Source organism: Biomphalaria glabrata, chromosome 9 (assembly GCF_947242115.1).
Source record: "Biomphalaria glabrata chromosome 9, xgBioGlab47.1, whole genome shotgun sequence".
NCBI classification, from domain to species: domain Eukaryota; kingdom Metazoa; phylum Mollusca; class Gastropoda; family Planorbidae; genus Biomphalaria; species Biomphalaria glabrata.
The window spans coordinates 25,392,756-25,413,557 of record NC_074719.1 but is presented as its reverse complement, the minus strand read 5'-3'; the positions used below and the strand labels follow the sequence as shown (position 1 = coordinate 25,413,557).

Below are 20,802 nucleotides of genomic sequence, written 5' to 3'. Positions count from 1 at the left end.
TTTCTCACGCAAAGTGTTTCTGAACCATTAGTTACGTTGAATTAAAGTCAATAAATGAATATTAGAGGAATGGGGTGATAAAAATATAAGTACAAACTTACATGCAAAATAATGACAATTCTGTACGTAAGGCAGTGGAGTAGCTAGGGTGTGTGTGTGGGGGGGGGTCCAAATTTAAAAATCCCCCCCCCCCTCGGGACCCCACTTGAGAGTCCCCCAAATGAGTGTCCACTTTTTTTTTACATTAAATACCAAGCCAATGTCATATTATCTTGCTATTCATGTGGTTATGTAAGCAGGCAAGTTTTGGTGCCGCCGTTTTGGCGTAGCCGTTAACGCGCATTGGGGTGTTTTGGCGCGAAATGTTTTGGTCACATAATTTACGTTCATTGTATTATTTCTTTAAAATTAATCCTACATATCTTTGTTTTATATGTGTGTTTTTGTCGAACGTATTTTTCATGTACAGAACAATAGATACTTTTGTCCGTTAGTTTTGGTAATTAAGTTTGTTATTTATATATTGTTAAATCACTAATATTACACAAGACCAGGCTGGAAGGTGTTAGAATTCGTATTATACATACAATATTATAGTAGAGAGTGAAATAAACATTGTTATAAAAGCTACGTGCTTATTAAATTATCATCAAATTATATCTCGCGCCAAAAAGTCCCCATGCGCCAAAACGTCACGTACCGTAAATTAGTGATCATGTTGCATGCAATCCACACATTAGACGTATATATTTACCCAACAAGGCTACATTATCTCGTCATGATGCCGAATGTCAAAATGCAGGGGCCCTAAAGAGCAAGCCCACCGGGCCCCCAAATCCCTTCCCACTGACGTAACCTAGTCAAACGGCCAATAGTACAGAAGTGTAATGTACTATGTTTTTTAACAATAATAAAGCCTACAACATAAGAGACGGTTGAGACGGTAGTAGGCCTATAATAGTACGGTATTTATAGACTACGTTTACGACTCACGGGTCCGCGTATGACACGCGTCCCGGGCCATGCGTACTGTTAAGGGCACCTCTGCCAAAAGATATGAAGATTGAATTCGATTGATGGAAAAAATGTGTCACTGCAATAAATAACAGAATGAAAGCCAGATGTTTTCAAACTTCGTTGCCTGCATAAAGAGAGCCTAGATATATCAATAACTAAAACAATAGGCTACGTTTTTATTAAGATAGAAACTTACATCTACAATCTAATTAGCAAATGTACTGTATCTTACCCATAGACTATGATCTTATATAATACAGACGTTACTTCAAAAAAGAAGATGATTACATCCTGCATAATGTATACTCTAGTCGGTAATTTATATTAAAGACAATTTTTTAAAAACAGATCTCACAACTCAGTCAATAGAAGTCCTACCTTTCCAATAGCAGTTTCAATTGGTTGATTTGTCACGCGTGGAATATTAATGCTCATGTCTGCAAATGTAAGACCAGTGCCCTGCTCTTGACTTCTGTTGGTATCATCCATGGTAGCTTTAGACCTAATAGAATTTGATCTAAACTAAATCTAGTTTTAGGTCTATATTTGTTCTTTGATTTGCAGATGAAACTTATTCATTACCTCTGAAATATTTAAGTTTATTTTTAATGGGTGTTTATTTACTTACGTATCACAATAAATCTTATTCTAATAATAAGAGAAAATGAGTGTATAATAATATAGTAAAATAACAAATATTCAATACTCAAATATAGAGTTCAACTAGCTATTGGATAGAAAAATGTTTGTTTTACATGTTTCGGATGTTCCTTCAGAGTTGAAGATAATTACTTCCTAGTCCAAACCTCCCGCAGGACGACGGGGGATGGGAGCGGGCAGGGTTTGAACCCGGGACCATCGATAAATCTGAACGACAGTCCAGCGTGCAAACCGCACGACCAGGCAGCCATCACTGAAGAAAATACTATGGATCAAAATAGTATAGATTGATTCTAGCTATTCACTAATTTAAGCTAACCGGTAATGTTTGGAAACCTTTCAGCTAATCATAAAGCTAGGAAAGATATAGACCAGATATTTGAGGAACGAAAGCGGGACATATTTCAATTATAGGGCCTAAAAATATAGACCCTTCTCAGACGTTGCTGTCAGTATCTTCATACTTATTTTTTACTATGACTGTATCGTATAGGAGAGAGGGTTGGTATGAGTCAAGGTGTGGAGGAACTCGAGATTGTAGCAAGAGAAGCAGTCGATGAGTTGAGACATGTACAACGGTATACTTCCAGAAGATCATTGAGCTACTACAATAATAATGACACATTTTGGGATGTTAAGTAGAATATAGGCCTATGGATTCTTTGTCTTATTCTGTTCTCTATTCGAGTAGCCATTTTTATTAATATTTTTTATAACTGTTTGAACTGCTTCATATTGCTAATTTATAGAGTAAATTTGAATTTCTTATATTTTAATTTCATAGAAAAAAAACCAAGGCGTCAGTTTATCACGACAGGAATTTATCTCTATGCCCTGACAAGCAATGGTGTTTTCAACGATCTATTCGTCATTACAGTAGGGTATTTTAAAAATAAAGAAAAACGGCATATTTAAGTTGGTAACATAGTATCTCCCTCCGAGGTGTGGCAATGAAGGTCCGGTACTTTCATCCTTTAGTGAAGCTGTTGCTTTGAAACCTTAGGGTCTACTTCATTGACGCATGCATCTTCCTGTACAGTTTATCACAAGACTTTCAAGAAAATCCAGGACTGGACACCAGAAAAAAACAAAACGCCAAGAGTTGACCCTAAACTTTCTGACGTCAGTTAGTGAGAACGCAGGAACACTAATCATGCAACAAACAAAGAATACACAGGAAAGACCAAAACTTTCTGACGTCAGTTAGTGAGAACGCAGGAACACTAATCATGCCACAAAGAATACACAGGAAAGACCGAAAGATGCTAAATTTTAAGCTATTAACCAAAACGTGATTTGTAAAATCAAATTTTGAAATAAAAGCGTGACATTGATCGACTTTTTGCTGTCCCGCCAGGACATTTTATAAAAAGCATGACAAGCAGTACAAAGCATGCCTGTCCCACCTAAGTAGGGATGTCTGGTCAACTTACTTAATATCAAAGCAGTACATCTTCATCTACATCTAGATCTAGTTGTCTGGTGAAAAAAAATGAGCTCAAACAAATTGAGATTTATATCTAGGCCTGTCTGTACAATGTTTGATATGTTACTGATTTAATTCAAAGTTGAGGATAATTTACTTCCTAGTCCGAACCTTTCGCAGGACGACGGGGGGGGGGGGGGGGGGGGCAGGTTTGAACTCAATAAGTCCGTACGACAGTCCCGAGCGCAAACCGCACTACCCACGACCAGGCAGCCTATATTATTAGGGCTATATAATCTACCTATATCTAATCGTATATTATAAATTACTGACGTTCACCAAAAATATACATTTTCATTTTACTGGACAGACCTATTTAATGCTAATCATTACTCATTATTTAAACAATTGTTGACAGACTTTACAGATATATCTGGTTCACCGAAATAATACTCTTTTAATAATTAATATTTTTGAAGCCACATCTGCAGCTTATAATCTTGAAATCTAAATTTATATACAATCTATTTCTTCGAAGTGCCCAAAAAAGGCGAAGCCCCGACGCCAAAAGCGTTTTCTTACATTCTTCACCGAAGAAACGCATTCTCCTGACCTAAAGATCATTATTCATCCTATTAAAAAAGGACCTTTGAATAATGTTTTACTTGAAAAATATTCTTCTATGAATTTATAGGCCCTCACTACATTGGAAATAAAACCGATGTGTTCCTTGAAAAGTTACCTTATATATTTAGATTTAAGGCTAGGAGGATCGCTGCAGAAAAAAAAAAATTCGATAAATAATATTTAAAAACAAAATGCTCATTTGTAATTGATACATTTTGTTCAAAAGCTCTAAACAAAACAATTCGGAAGTTCGAATAGAAATGAAGTGGGCCAAATTTTTTTTGTTGCATTTTTAGGATTCAAGTATAAATTGTGAGTTATAGTCCCAAATTTATTTAACTAGAAAAATATCAGATTGAGTAAAGATTGGAAAAAGGCGAATACGAAAAGATTACCTGGGCTTAGAACTTATCTCATTCGTTACTCTTATACTGAAAAATTTCATATGAATTCTAACTTTTCCAAAGCAAAGTCTTTCTTAAAATAATTATGATAAATTCATGTGTAATTACATAAACCATATTTGACTATTCTGTTTTAAAACGTCATGTTTTCTTCTAAAAAGGGGAGAGGGCGGTAGAGTGAAAACGATTAATCCTCGCTCCTTTTTAGAATTTCTGCTAATGATTGCATTAGGCATTAAAGAATAGGGGTGGGGCGACTCGATATAAGAATTTAATTTATAGCGTATTAGTGACAGATTTTTTTATATTTTGTAACTATAATACAAAAAGAAAAAGTATTGGTTTGTCCGATGGGGGGAAGGCGATCGCATGTATGGCCCCTCCCACCTGGTACAACCCTTTTTCATTTTATACTTACTAAACATTAATTTTGCGATTAGAGTGTGGTGCGACATAATATACAAATCGGTTCACATATCAATACGTAGCTTATATTATATAGATATTCAACTAATTTTGTTCACAAACTATGATTTCTCCATAAAAATAGGACCGCCCCCCACTCATAGTGTTTAGGTGGGAAGGGAAGTAGAGGTATTCGCCCCCCCCCCCTAATCGGTCAACAGGGGAAATACATAATGTAAAGATCGGTTAAAATATCAATAACAGGTTTTAATCATATATATATATATATATATTATATATATATTATATATATTTAATTGATTCTATTAGCAAGCTGTGATTTCTACAAATAAATTGGACCGCCCCCCCTCGAAAGCTTATGGAGGGCGGGATTGATGCCATCACCCGCTCCCGACCTCAAAATCGGCCAACATACTAGAGGGGGAGCGAAGTAATCTAAAATAGGTTGAAATATAAATAATTTGTATATATTATTAACATAAGTAATAAATTCGTATACAAATTGTGTGAATTCTATACTAAAATTCGTCCGCCCCCCTACCGCCCCCCTGGATCCGCCAGTGTGGGTGGATGGCTGCCTGGTCGTGCGGTTTGCGCGCTGGACTGTTGTTTGGATTTATCGATGGTACCCTAGGTTCAAACCCTGCCTAGCCCATCCGTGACCTTCGAAGGTGCCGGTCCATCCCTCGTCGTCCTGCGGGAGGTTTGGACAAGGAAGTAACTCTGAAGGAACATCCGAAACATGTCAAACAATTTACATCTGATGAAGCTGTCGACTCTTTCTATTCTTAATAACTAATGAATGATTGATTGAAATACAAATTGTATATTTTCTACCACGCCCCAATTTCCCTCCGTCGAAAAAAAAACAACTTGTTAAGCGTTATGTATATATTACTCAGAGTACAGGGCCGGCCTTAGTAATTGGAAGCCCTAGGCGAAGTGAATTTGGTGGCCCCAAATGAAATAGAAAAATACAAAGCGAAAAAAAAAATGCGCCATTTATTTAAAACCTAGTGAACTCCACCTTTAGCATTGGACACAAGTTTTGTTATTTCTTCTCTAAAACAGATTGTTCTGAGTCCTGTGCAAAGCCCCCATCAATAGACCCTAGGAGGCTGCCTATTTTGCCTATGCCTAAGACCGGCCCTACAGAGTCTATACAATTCTTATGATAGGCCTAGCCCTAGAATCTAGACTTAGAAGACGGTGTGCAAAATGTTTTTTTAGACCGTCCATTGATTTATTAAACCGAAATACCGAAGTCTGTCCAAGATTAACATTTTCTAGTCCTCGAACCAAATTGGAATTTTTTTTTTATAAAAAAAAGTAGAACGGTCAAAACAGGTTTTTCCCAGTGAGTGGCCAGTTCCTAGATCTAGTAGTCTTTTCTCAAAGCTTTACATCAACTGGCCAATTTCCAGGAAAATAAAGTTGTTTTCTAGAGCCGCGTCCACCCCCATCCAGGATTTTGAGCCCATGACTTTGCAAGCTGAATAGAGTAATTGCAAAAATGAGAAAATTATCGTAACAAAAGATAGCCTAATTTATTTTTATTATAGTAATAGTACCTATACCGGGTATCAATTGTTAAAGTTTCAAATAATTAGATCTAGATCTATATTGCGGGATCATCAATTGAATGAAATCGTCTACACATTACTCACCATGACAAATAGATGTAATAATGTGTTGCAGAGATCACATGGAGTGTACACTTTTTACATCCTCAATCTAGACTAAGAGTCTTCATTCTGTGAACGTCTTATCGGAAATTCCCACACATTTTATTGGAAAATACAAACACTTAATACAGTGTTTCTCAACCTTTATCGGTGGACCACCTGCCTCCGATAGAGCACTAAACGTGACTAAAGGCCCCACAACTGTGGTAGGGGTGGGGAGCCCAAGTTATGTATGTAATGAAAAAGAAAAGAACATTAAATAGCCTACATATAATCATATAAAATACGATTTTCCAGTTTTACTTTGCATTAATACTTGCAACTGTTTAAAAATTTTACTAATGAATCTAGGAATGAATCTATCTAATGAATGAATGAATCTATCTAATTATAATCTAATGAATGAATGAATTTATCTAATGAATCGTCTTTTTTTTTAAAATGTGTTTCACAGATAATCATTTAGAGTTTTGTATACTAGAAAACATTTCTTGAGATAGTTTTGGATATGCAGCAGATTCTCTTTTCATCCAGCAAAAAGGAACTCTTGCACCAAGACCTTCCTTGCGTTCTAAGCTTTAGAATTCTGTTTCCAATAGCCTAGAATGACTCTAGAATGTGACTCTAGAATGACTCTAAAATGACTCTAGAACAACTTTTTCGAGCAGTAAGATAAGAACATCCCAGTTTTAAAAAAAAGTAACTGGCAAAATAAAGTTGAATATGGAAAGAGGGCGCACTGGCCAGTATTTTACACGCGGGCTATTCGAGGTGTCTGTAGCGCACGTACGTCTGTAATGGGCGTGATTGTCGTAAGATCATCTTAGTGTTTAAGTAAGTCGTCTTGCCTCGGAATTCTTTTTTGTTTGTCACACAAAAGTCGTTGATATATCGACGTACAACATTCGAGAATATTTCGACCATGTTGTCACACAAAAGTCGTTGATATATCGACGTACAACATTCGAGAATATTTCGACCATGTTGTCTCACGAAAGTCGAGAAGAATCACGTTAGCGGAGACGTTTTAAAATGTCCTCATCAAAAAGTGTTGAGTCAATATTGTTTGCAGACGCTTCTTATCTTATCTTATAAAATAGAAACGTTACTTCAAAACGGATGATTACATCCTACGCGTGACCTAGGTCATTGTAATGTTGCATGTTTATCAATGCTAAGATTGGTTTTCCTGGCTGACTCAGGCAACCCATTCCATGCTCTAATAGCACTGCGAAAGAAGGAGCATTTGTACAGATTTGTCCTAGCATATGAAACAAGGAATGTGCCTTTATTTTGTGTATTTCTGGGTATTATATTAGATTTTGTTTTTGAATTTGAAGATTAGGGTTCAGTGTTTTATGTATAATTGATGGTTTACTTTTAAGTCTTGTATTGTGAAGGGTGTCTAAATTTAATGATTTCACTAATGGTGTTACTCTAATCAAATGTGAATATTCGTTTGTAATGAATCTTTCTGCTCAATTTTGTGTCTGTTCCAGTTTTTATAAGTTTTCTTAAGTTGAGAGCTCCGAAACAGAGGATGCATTTTCTATTATTGGACTAACCTAGGTTAAATAACATTTTAGTTTATGTTCTTATTTGATTTGTAAAGATTTCTTTAAATAAACCATAATGCAAAAGACAGAGAGGAATGGAGAAAGACGGTTGACAAATCATGCATGGTGCCCCAACGGTCCTACAGACTAAGGAATGGGTAAAGTGTCAGAGGCAGGTTTGGTAAGAGTGAATGTGTTATTTCTTTGTTACTATTTAAGTATGAAAGAGTTACATCCCTTTCTTTATTCCCCCCCACCCCCCCCCCCTCCCCACCCCCAGGCATGAATGTGACCAGTCTACACGTGATGGTTTTGAATGTGAGTGTTTCCTTGTAGGATGAGAGTGAAATTGGTAGTCAGTGGTTTTTTCCTGGACTGATGTTTATGTACATATATTTCTTGAGAGTGGCTGTCATTTTTGTGCTCTATCGGATATTAAAGGATTATCTATATTTCCGTTGGAGTTGAAGTGTGTTTATTAGTGTAACAACACTTGTGCCAGATGTAACAACATGCACGATGTTACGATGTGTTGTTATGCCGGGGATTTTACTTCAATTCAATAGTTAACAAAATTGACGATCTAGACTCACAAATTAACGATTCTTTGATAAAACAAAACTCTGGAACTTTATTTAAACATAACGTAAGTACAGCTTATGTACAAAATTACAAATCAATGAATATGGAACATATTACAAAGGCTTTTCAAACCGAGCTCCTAGAAACGTGACTAGCTACAAGAACATTATTTTATCGACTGACTTTTCTTTCTTACTACCGCCAATTCTTTTGCGCTAACTCTTTTCAAAAATGTCTTTGTTTAAATTCAAATCAACCAATAGATTTCAAACATACTAATTACGTCCCCTTGGGTAAATCCTGACTTGAATGTCAAGTGTCTAAATTTGAGGATTAAATCCCGAGACTCATGTCGAGGGCTTATATTACTTTCAAAAGTGAAATGTACAAACAATTCTATAATGTAATCTGTGACATATTACCCCCCTCTCCATTTAGCATTTGTATGGTAATAGAAATGCTCATATGTATACATAAAATACCATACATGAAACTATAGAAAAATGGTTGAGGTAACATATGACAAAATAAAGTCAACTTGGAGATAACAACAATAATAAAAAATGTAAATGCAGTGAATACAATTATTGATGACTTTGAATACCTGTCTCACTATTCAAGTGGTTATGAAAATGAGACAATGCTTGTCATGAACAATATCAAAAGTTGTACAAAGCATAAATCTTGAATTGAATAAGTTATGAAGCTTCATGATGAAATTAAAATATGACATTATAACTCATTTGTGAAATTGTGTACATGGAAAAAATATATTGCATATGAACAATTGACATAGAAAAAATAATTGTGATAGTACATGACAATCTTCTGAATAATAATACTCAATGTGATATAAATCTCAACATGTGTGAAGCAATGAAAAATTCCAATTGTCTGTCATGTGTCTGTACTATTATAATAGGATATATGCAATAATATTCGACCTGAAATAAAATGCACATGATTTAAAAATTAAGATGTCTGATGCATGTCATATGCAAAGATGCTGAAATATAATAAACAAAGTATCTTGAATGAGTGACTTTCCCCAGTGGGTTGCTTGGTGCTGAAAAAAATATAACATCTGATATAGAACTCCTGTGGAAAAAATGAGTAGACAAATTAATTAATTAATTAAATATAACTGGATAATGTTCTTCCTTGACGAGTATGAATGATAATGGATCGAGTGGCACTAAATATGCTATAGTACATATGTAGAGTAGAAATGTAAAGTTCGGAACCCTTCTGAATTGCCGACATGGATGTGCATGTGCGTTTTCTAAACTTGAAGAAAAGGTCTTTCAGTTTATGAAGCTGTTGTCTCCATGTCATAGTGATCTCACAGATAATGTCTGATTGAACCGCGTTTGAGTTTGGTGAAAATAAGAATTGTCCGAAACCAAAACTCAATTTTCTGGTTGATGAACTTTGACGCTGTAGAACAATGGTAGCAGAATGCTTTGCGTTATAATGTTCAATAGAGCAATGACTGAACATGTCTGAGTTCAATCGGTCGATACAGCAATGTTGAAGAAGTTCATTTGTTCCTTTCTGAAGAAAAGTTGCCCTTTGAGTGGACGGAGGATGAAACTTGGTGTTGTCAATGTTATTGCTTTCTGAGTTGTTTTCAAATTGCAGTAATGGGAATGTTTCAGAAACACTGGTAAAGAAATCTGCATGGTCTGGAAACACTTTAGTGTCCTTCACTTTCTGTAGTGCTATGTCATCCAGAGTGATGACCTTGGGAATGTCAATGTTATTTGATGTTGGTAATGAAACATCTATCTCAGGAATGGGTGTTGATGATGTTTCTTCTTCCTCAGGAATAGTTGCTAAGCTTGTAAAATGTTCAACTTCTGCTTTGATGTCTTCATTATCTGTTTCATGGTAATGTTCAAACATATGAACATGAAATACTTTGGTAACCTTGTTGACATTGATTTCATAAAGCAGGTTGGAAATCTTTCTGGTGATGGTAAATGGACCTTGCCATTTGTAGAATAGCTTGTTACTCCAATCTGGTAACAGTAAATTGATTTGATCTCCTTGAGCAAAATATCTTGATTTCATGTGTTCATGTAATATTCTTTGACTTCCAATGTTCATGGTTGTAATGGCTTCTTTAGTTGACTCACATTCTTTCAGATGAGGAATACTTGTATGAGTGGTAGAGTCAGATTGAATAGTTTCACTTTTGTCTGGTATAGCCAAAGTTGATTGAACATAAGTATCTGCTTCTGGTTCATGAGACTTGTCTTGATTGTAGCAAAAATGTTCAATGCATATCATAGTATTGGTAGATAATGATGCAGATGTCTTGTTCAAATCTTGATGTATGAAGTCATCATCAGTGGTTAGGGATGGGAAAGTACTAGGCAGGGATGGGCTTATATTGTCAGGTAGGGATGGACATGTAGTGGGTAGGGATGGACATGTAGTAGGCAGTGATGTCCCTGTAGATTTACTTGAGTCATGATGCATAGATTCATTGTTGTCAATTCTGGCTTTGTAGTCTGGTTCATTCTTTGTTTTAGTTATGTTGCTTTTCTTTTGAGTTTGTTTCTTCTCACAATAATCATGTTGACAATGTGAACAATTATTAATGTATTTCTTGACATCTTTGGTCAGGCTAGGCCAATAATATTCTTTGGCAATTCTCTTCTTAGTACTTGTTACACTCATATGTATGGTTTCATAAAACTCATGCTTGGCTTTGATTATTTGTTGTCTGTACTTCTGTGGTACATATATTTGTTCAATTACATTGTACTTGCGGATAATATACTTCTTGAGAAATCCATCTTCGAGATATGCTGTACGCTTTCCTAATTGAGTTTTCTGGTATATTCTTGTTAATGTTGCATCATTCTTTTGTTCAGCTTTGAATTCGGTATTTTTCAATTTTAATAATTCTCGTTTTAGTTCTTCTTGCCGTTTTCTGTCGTTTTCTCTGTCGAACTCAGCTAATTTATTATCAAACCATCTTTCTCGTTCATGTGAAGGAATGTTGAGTTTTTCTGCTAAAGCTATGGCTTCACCTATTATGTCTGTTGTTAAAGTCATGTTACAATGTTCTTTTGCTTGATATTCTCTTTGTTTTTCTGCTTCTTTTTGACGTATCTTTGTTTGATATTCTTTTTCTTCCTGTCTCTCTGCCCACTGGTCTGGCTTTGGCATTTGCTTTTCTTTGGCTAATTCTATCAATTCGAAGAGTCGTTGTGTTCTGGAACTGGAGGCCATATTTAATTTCTTTGTTAGTTTCTTGTATTGGAGCAAAATGTTCGATATCTGGATTTTGGCTTTATCTCAGATATAATAATAATATAGATCTAGTGACAAAGTTCTTGAAGCCTCAATTTGCTAATAAATTCTTGACAGTAGACTTGTAGTTACTGGAGTCGTATGATTGAATATATAGATCTATTGAGCCGATGTACTTTTTACTGGTTTAACAGTTGGTTAAATCTGGTCTTCTGTTTACTTTGTGCTGCACAAATGATTATTTACTGGTCTTCTTTATAATGCCAGTTATTTGATTTACTGGTCTTCTTTATAATGCCAGTTATTTGCTTTACTGGTCTTTTTATAATGCCAGTTATTTACTTTACTGGTCTTTTTTTTTTATAATGCCAGTTATTTGATTTACTGGTCTTTTATATTGCCAGTTATTATGTATATTGGTCTTATTCCTTTTGCCAATTACATATAATAATAGATTTCGTGAGTTAAACGTAACTCTAACGAAAATCTTTATAAAAGAATTATCGATAACCAACTGACCTGTTAAACACAGAAATTCTGTCCTCCGTTAAATAAGAATGAAGTTCCTTTGAAGAGTTTTAGAAATTGGTCCTAGATCTTGAATAAATTTCGTTAAAAGTTGTCCATGAACTTTTATTTGTCGGAGAGTGCCAAATGTAACAACACTTGTGCCAGATGTAACAACATGCACGATGTTACGATGTGTTGTTATGCCGGGGATTTTACTTCAATTCAATAGTTAACAAAATTGACGATCTAGACTCACAAATTAACGATTCTTTGATAAAACAAAACTCTGGAACTTTATTTAAACATAACGTAAGTACAGCTTATGTACAAAATTACAAATCAATGAATATGGAACATATTACAAAGGCTTTTCAAACCGAGCTCCTAGAAACGTGACTAGCTACAAGAACATTATTTTATCGACTGACTTTTCTTTCTTACTACCGCCAATTCTTTTGCGCTAACTCTTTTCAAAAATGTCTTTGTTTAAATTCAAATCAACCAATAGATTTCAAACATACTAATTACGTCCCCTTGGGTAAATCCTGACTTGAATGTCAAGTGTCTAAATTTGAGGATTAAATCCCGAGACTCATGTCGAGGGCTTATATTACTTTCAAAAGTGAAATGTACAAACAATTCTATAATGTAATCTGTGACAATTAGCAATTGTTCTTAATAGTAATAATTGAAAGTACCCCCGTAACGAGCCCAGTCAAAGCAAGAACAAGCAAGTGTTAATGAATTGTATTTGAGCAAGAAATAGAACCCTGACCTAAAGGTAAGGTAAATGCTGCGTTTCCCAAACCTTTTTTGTTTTCTAACTGAATGTCAAGAGCAGAGATGTGTAAGATGTGAGATTGTGTGTGAGTGTTTATTTATTTTATTAGTTGTGAGTTGTGAACTGTTTTAGCACGGGGTTTTCAAGGGGGTTAATAATGTTTCCCTGTGGTCAGTCTAGTCAGTTGGAGAGCTGACCTGGTCTCAGTAGGGTGTTGGTGATTGTTTTCGGTTATAATGTCTAGAGTACTGAATATTTGGGGTAATACTATGTTGTGTCATGATACCTTTATGTAATCTATTATTGAATCTAGTCTAGGCGCCCCCCTAAAAATATTTAATTTGGGCACTTCAAGACTTTTGGAGGCGCGGTGAAGACTGGAATTTTTTAATTCGGGATCTACGGGCGCCTCCGAGTCTACCCAGCTCTAATGGGTACCTGACATTAGTTGGGGAAAAGTAAAGGTGCCAAAAAATCAGATGACCTCAAGATTTTTAGTATTGATGATTATGTATTTTGTAGTAAACTAGTCATTATTTTGTAGGGCCGGCCTTAGGCCAATGCAACCTATGCGACCGCAGTTGGCCCTGCACTTTCAAAGGACCCGCGCTATTACTAGGTGTAAATTATTAAATTAAACCATTTTATAACTTATTTCAGAATTCCCGCAGCCTCCTGATATACCAGGAGCTCCTGGCAATCTCCTGAAATTGCAAAATATGCGAAAAAGTCATGGAAATCTCTGGAAATTATTAAAATCGTGTGAAAACTAAAAAAAAAAAAATAAAAAATTTCTTAAATATATAGACAAAAAATTGTCATTTTGGGGTGTCATTCAAAATAAAAACACGCCAATCCTACGCGCGATGAAAAACATACGGCATTATGTAATACCCGTAATTGTGGAATCTGGTGAAAGAAGCTGCTCGCGCCTCAAACTAATCAAAATTACTTGAGGTCAACTATTCTCGAGGATAGATTGAAACATTTGGTAATTCTTGCTATTGAGCGGGATCTATGTAGGAAAAAGAATTTTTATGATATACTGTATGACTTCGCTACACGCAATTCTCGTAAAGTAATTCTGTAGTAAACAATGAATAAAATGCAAAGACGAATTTATTTTCTAATACAAACTCTTAAATTTCACTTATTATCCGTGGCGTAACTCTAGTTCGTTTGACTTGCAGAAATAAGAGAGTGATCTTTTCTTTACTTCTTCTTCTCTCATTTTCTACTCCTTTGTTGAATGCACTTTGTAATACTTGTACGCTTTGAATGATCTACAGTTGGGGCATTAAGTTACGCCCTTCAAAGAACTAACCCAAGTTCTTTACACTGAACACTTCGCGGCACATTCTGAGTATTTAGCGGAACACTTTGTCTATTTTTTTTAGAGAGATTAATTCACGTGGTGGCCTACTAGTTAATTACTCCTGTAATTAGTGGAAGACCTAGTTCAGGCTTCAAGGAACACTAGGGTTTCCATAGAACACAGTTTGGGAAACACTGCCCCAGTGGCGTCACTAGAGTCAGGGTGTCACCCCCCTTCCCCCCCCCCCGGAAAAAAAACAACTATTGTTGTTGTTTTTTTGTTCCTTTATGTTGAACAATAAAACTGTAAACAAAATAATTGATTAATTGATTGGTTTTAAATTATACTCGTGTTTCTTAGCTGCTTCTGAAAAATCAAATCAAGCACTATACAGGTTTACGTCCTGCGAAATAACAAAGGATGTTGATCAGTTTTGTAGATTTAAAAAAAGGTTTGATAGCGTCCATCGGAATAACTCTGAAAAATAGCAAGGGAATAAGGCATCTTGCAACAATTTGTCCAGATTTAGCAAGATGTCTACAGCAAATCAAGTTGTTTTGTCGCAACAGATGGTGGAATTCTTCAACATCGAGACGGATTAGGGTTTATATTATCCCCATTTCTCTTTCTTGCAGCAGTCGACGATGTCATAGAAATACATTAAACAAGCTGCATTCGGGTTCACATGGGGGTAAACCAAACCGAGTTGGGTTTTTGCAGACGACATAGCATTACTTTGAAATACAATTAAATGTATGCACGAGATGACGGATATAGACGCCCTTAAAGTTATGCATATTGGGTTCAGGTTACCCAGTACCACCATCAACATTGGTCCTACAGATCTTGGACAAATAGAAATGTTAACCTATTTAGGCACTGTTATCACAAACAATGGAGTTGCATTTCATGGTGTTGCATGTCGGATTGGAAAGCAGGAGCCGTCTTTAAAAAAAATACGGCCTATCTGAACAAACAAATCAATTAGCCTGGAGATTAAAATCCACGTACTCAATACAATCATTGTCCCAAAGGCCACCATCACTTCGAGGCGTGGAAGGTTGAAAAGAGGCTGAGCAGTGATGGCTGAGAAGGATCCTACGAATAACATACCGAGATAATGTTACCGAGAGTGAAACCTTTCCCACACAGACATTCGCCGTCTAAGGGTAGTAGCGACTGAACGTCGATGGACATTTGTGAGACATATCGTTAGACAAGACGAAACACGTTTAACAAAGTCTTGACTTAACATGAAAGCCGAAAAGAGGAATGCAAAAACATGATTCTTCTACGTTTAATCATGGCGTCACATCTTTTTAGAAGGAAAGTGGCTGTGAAAGTCGCCTAAGACTGATTACTGTGGAGAGAGCTTGCAGCCCTATGCGTCGAATGGCGCGCGAGGGGCTTAAATCTATGTGTTTCTCAACATTTTACATGTTCCGTTCGCCACTCAACTGATCAGATAAGATGTTTGAGGGAGCTCCTTAAGCTCATTCAGAGTTGTCCGGGGCGAGGCGTCAAGCGTTTCTCACCTTCAGAAACTTTCTCCTGGCGTCTACATTGTATTATTTTTTGGAACATGTTCCTGCTAAACTATGAGTCATTTTTATTTTTGGAACATGTTCCTGCTAAACTATGAGTCATTTTTATTTTTGGAACATGTTCCTGCTAAACTATGAGTCATTTTTATTTTTAAAAGTTGCATTTCGGAAAAGTGCATTTTTCCGAATTGGGTGTCACCCCCTTATGGGTGTCAACTGGTTCGGCCCGCGCACCTCCATATTGACGCCACTGCACTGCCCTACTACTTTGATTTTTTAATAATATCACCAGTATGTGAAAACGGCATATATTTAAGAATGGCCTTAATGATTGACAATCCAGCGCGTACATCACACAACCAGACTGTGTTGGTAAGGTTTATTTATTAAAAGGTCATTTTAAGATTTTGCACAGTTAGTATTTCAGAATAAAATTTTAAAAACTCTTGAATTTGTAAAATTTTTTAAAAATTTAAATGGAAATATCGACGTTGAATTTAGTGTCTTTGACATTGCTCAATTCATCGTTCAAATCCCCAGTTAACATTGTAATAACAGATTGTGTCAGTTGATTGATTTCAAGTTTCAATCAGTTCAAGCCCCCATTTTCTTTAGTGCGACTACATTTTCAGTCAGTTTTTAGTAACTACTATTTTAATCTTACTACTAGTTGCACCATGAGTGGCCAGTTTTGGGATTAAAATTTACCTCTAAAACACAAGACTCAGACGGAAGTTTCAAAACAAAACTTTAAATAGGGCAGTAAGATCTGTCACAACATATAGCTATTAGGTTTTCAAAATGATAGTTTCATATGTTTTCAATGCTTACAGCTTCCACTGAGTGTAGTTTGTATTTCAAAGCAAAGATCAGACTATACGGTCATCTTCGTGTTCATAACGTCATCTTCGTGTTCATAACGTCATCTTCGAGTTCATAACGTCATCGTGTTCATAAAGTCATCTTCGTGTTCATAAAATCATCTTCGTGTTCATAAAGTCATCTTCGTGTTCATAAAGTCATCTTCGTGTTCATAAAGTCATCTTCGTGTTCATAAAGTCATCTTCGTGTTCATAACGTCATCTTCGTGTTCATAAAGTCATCTTCGTGTTTATAATGTCATCTTCGTGTTCATAACGTCATCTTCGTGTTCATAACGTCATCTTCGTGTTCATAACGTCATCGTGTTCATAACGTCATCTTCGAGTTCATAACGTCATCTTCGTGTTCATAACGTCATCTTCGAGTTCATAACGTCATCGTGTTCATAAAGTCATCTTCGTGTTCATAAAATCATCTTCGTGTTCATAAAGTCATCTTCGTGTTCATAACGTCATCTTCGTGTTCATAACGTCATCTTCGTGTTCATAAAGTCATCTTCGTGTTCATAACGTCATCTTCGTGTTCATAAAGTCATCTTCGTGTTCATAAAGTCATCTTCGTGTTCATAACGTCATCTTCGTGTTCATAAAGTCATCTTCGTGTTCATAACGTCATCTTCGTGTTCATAAAGTCATCTTCGTGTTCATAAAGTCATCTTCGTGTTCATAAAGTCATCTTCGTGTTCATAACGTCATCTTCGTGTTCATAACGTCATCTTCGTGTTCATAACGTCATCGTGTTCATAACGTCATCTTCGAGTTCATAACGTCATCTTCGAGTTCATAACGTCATCGTGTTCATAAAGTCATCTTCGTGTTCATAAAATCATCTTCGTGTTCATAAAGTCATCTTCGTGTTCATAACGTCATCTTCGTGTTCATAACGTCATCTTCGTGTTCATAAAGTCATCTTCGTGTTCATAACGTCATCTTCGTGTTCATAACGTCATCTTAGTGTTCATAAAGTCATCTTCGTGTTCATAACGTCTTCTTCGTGTTCATAACGTCATCTTCGAGTTCATAACGTCATCGTCGTGTTCATAACGTCATCTTCGTGTTTATAACGTCATCTTCGTGTTTATAACGTCATCTTCGTGTTCATAAAGTCATTTTCTTGTTCATAACGTCATCTTAGTGTTCATAAAGTCTTCTTCGTGTTCATAACGTCATCTTCGTGTTCATAAAGAAATGAGAATGTGCTCAACTTCGCCCAATATAATTTGAGATTTAAATCTTTGAGTTTATAGATGTAGCGGCACTACATTGTACAATAATTGTATACACTGAGAGTAAAGCCATATCATTTACTTTAAAATGTCTAATGATTTGAAAGCTGATTAATAATAGTTACTTAGCAGACAGATGATAGGAGAATTTGCAAAAACTGTTCAAAATGTGTATTTAGCCTTTCTAACCAAACAATAATATGAAAGAAAAGTACCAGCATAATAATAGATAAAGAAAAAGTATTTCATGCGACTTACTTCTCTAGTCTAGATCATTCCGCTGTTATCTGAAGGTCGAGTGGAGGTATAGATTATCAGTTTGTAAGTGTCTAGCCACAAGAATTTAAAATTGTAATCTTAGAGAGTTGATTTTATTCAGTCAATTCAACTCAATTCATTGTTGAACACTTTGTGTGGGGTGGCTATTGGAAAGGAAAGGATTTTCTGATATGTGTAGTATGTAGAAAAAAAAGTGTGTCAGTATACCAGTTATAACCAAAGTGGTTACCACTGGCACTAGTAGGGGTTGGCGACTTTACCATTTATATAAGTATGTATGTATGTATGTATGTATGTATGTATTTATGTATGTATCTATCTATCTATCCAGCTATCTATCTATCTATCTATCCATCCATCCATCCATCCATCCATCCATCCATCCATCCATCCATCTATCTATCCATCCATCCATCCATCCATCCATCCATCCATCTATCTATCTATCCATCCATCCATCCATCCATCCATCCATCCATCCATCCATCCATCTATCTATCCATCCATCCATCCATCCATCCATCCATCCATCCATCCATCTATCTATCTATCTATCTATCTATCTATCTATCTATCTATCTATCTATCTATCTATCTATCTATCTATCCATCCATCCATCCATCCATCCATCTATCTATCTATCTATCTATCTATCTATCTATCTATCTATCTATCTATCTATCTATCTAATAATCTATCTATCTATCTGTTTACCTGTCAGTCTGTATGTCTACATGAGATGATGAGGAAGGATATATTAATAGTATGGTTATATTATACTTCCTGGTGGCGAGAGAAATTCGGAGGAATAGTTAACTATTGAGCTCCAGTAACCATGACGGCCTCGCCCTCCCCACACCCTTTAGTTATCTCTTTATCTCCTGCACACATCCATTAGTTCGCTCTTACTGCACACACACATCAGTTCTCTCTTCCTGCACACACCCATTAGTTTTCTCTTCCTGCACACACTCATTAGTTCTCTCTTCCTGCACACACCCATTAGTTCTTTTTTCCTGCACACAACCATTAGTTCTCTCTTCCTGTACACACCCATTTGTTCTCTCTTCATTTACACACCCATTAGTTCTCTCTTCCTGACCACACCCATTAGTTCTCTCTTCCTGCACACACCCATTAATTCTCTCTTCCTGACCACAACCATTAGTTCTCTCTTCCTGACCACAACCATTAGTTCTCTCTTCCTAACCAGAACCATTAGTTCTCTCTTCCTGCACACACCCATTAGTTCTCTCTTCCTAACCAGAACCATTAGTTCTCTCTTCCTGCACACACTCATTAGTTCTTTCTGCTCGTGATGACTTATTGCAAAATAAATGAGTGAAATTCTATGACTTTTCTCTTTACGTTGTAGTTTGTGAGAAGAATGCATCTCACTGAGTCCACGGAGAGTCTGTCTCTCTCTTATGTCCACAATGTGTTGATCTGTAAAACGCTCTTTCAAGTTGTTCAGAATTAAAATCAATATTGCTTTATTAAATTTAAATCCAAATAAAAATGATGAATAACAATCAGCATTCTCTCTGACATTGTTCTCGTCAGAGCCGGATGGAAGTAAGTGGAGACCCCGGGCAGAGGCGGATTGAGGCGCCCCGTGCACGGCACTTTATTTGCTCCTCTCTCCCCTTATGTTTTCAAGAGACATTCCATAGTAATATAGGCTTATTTACATAATGGATTTAGTAATACAGAGACATTCCATAGTAATATAGGCTTATTTACATAATGGATTTAGTAATACAGAGACATTCCATAGTAATATAGGCTTATTTACAGAATGGATTTAGTAATACAGAGACATTCCATAGTAATATAGGCTTATTTACAGAATGGATTTAGTAATACAGAGACATTCCATAGTAATATAGGCTTATTTACAGAATGGATTTAGTCATCAGAATATATTACAAATAACAATAGAATGTATCCCCTAACTAAAATATCTACAATAAATATTCATTACTAATAATCACTATGCTTGGCTTCTACAAAATACTTAACTGTTTTTCGAGCTAAAAAGGGACACTGATGATCCATTGTGTTTCAGATTCACGTTTGCGGTTATGTTTAAATATACTTAAAAAAAAATTAATTTAGGTACAGCGGCGAACTCTATAGCAACGAATATTGACCTGCATAATTATATGATTTTACAAAATCTTCATCTACATCAGTGTCTTCAACGAGGGCGCTAGCGGGGGCGATTTCGTGAAATTGGGGGGGGCGCTGTGAAACAAAGGGGCAGTAGGGAGGCGCTGGGCACAATGATGGGCGGCAGGGTGGCAATGGGCATAAAAGGGGGACGTAGAGATGAAAGAAGAAACTAGAGAAACGAACCAAACAAAACATTTCTCTAAACATTAACGCTGGCTAACTAGATATAGACAAATTGTAGTTCATTTGTTTCTAATTGAAGAACAGAAACAACATTAGAAATTTAGTTTGGGAATAAACTTTTATTATGTTTAAATTCTTACTCTGTTGCTGTAATCGGAGGGTATCTCTTGTCTTTAATTCTTGCGCATGTAAACGTTTATTATTTGATAAAAAAAACAACTAGGTAATAAGCTTTTTAGATTACTTTTTATTTTATCTTC

At 35.9% G+C, this 20,802-nt stretch overlaps 1 protein-coding gene across 3 annotated transcripts in view; it reads right to left on the bottom strand.

The window, feature by feature from the left end:
- Window positions 1–19,210, bottom strand: part of LOC106051272 (uncharacterized) — a 35,525-nt gene extending 16,315 nt beyond the window's left edge. Inside the window, exons 1-4 of one of the 3 annotated variants that reach the window (XM_056039990.1) lie at window positions 18,899–19,210; window positions 18,163–18,326; window positions 6,228–6,446; window positions 1,396–1,601 (exon numbers count right to left, since the gene is read on the bottom strand). In XM_056039990.1, the coding sequence (XP_055895965.1) occupies window positions 1,396–1,506 (111 nt within the window). In that variant the 5' untranslated portion in view covers window positions 1,507–1,601; window positions 6,228–6,446; window positions 18,163–18,326; window positions 18,899–19,210. Of the gene's footprint in view, window positions 1–1,395; window positions 1,602–1,772; window positions 1,794–6,227; window positions 6,447–18,162; window positions 18,327–18,898 lie in introns of those variants that run through there. The other 2 variants (XM_056039991.1, XM_056039992.1) reach the window with 2 other exon arrangements.
- Between the last annotated feature and the right edge of the window lie 1,592 nt (window positions 19,211–20,802).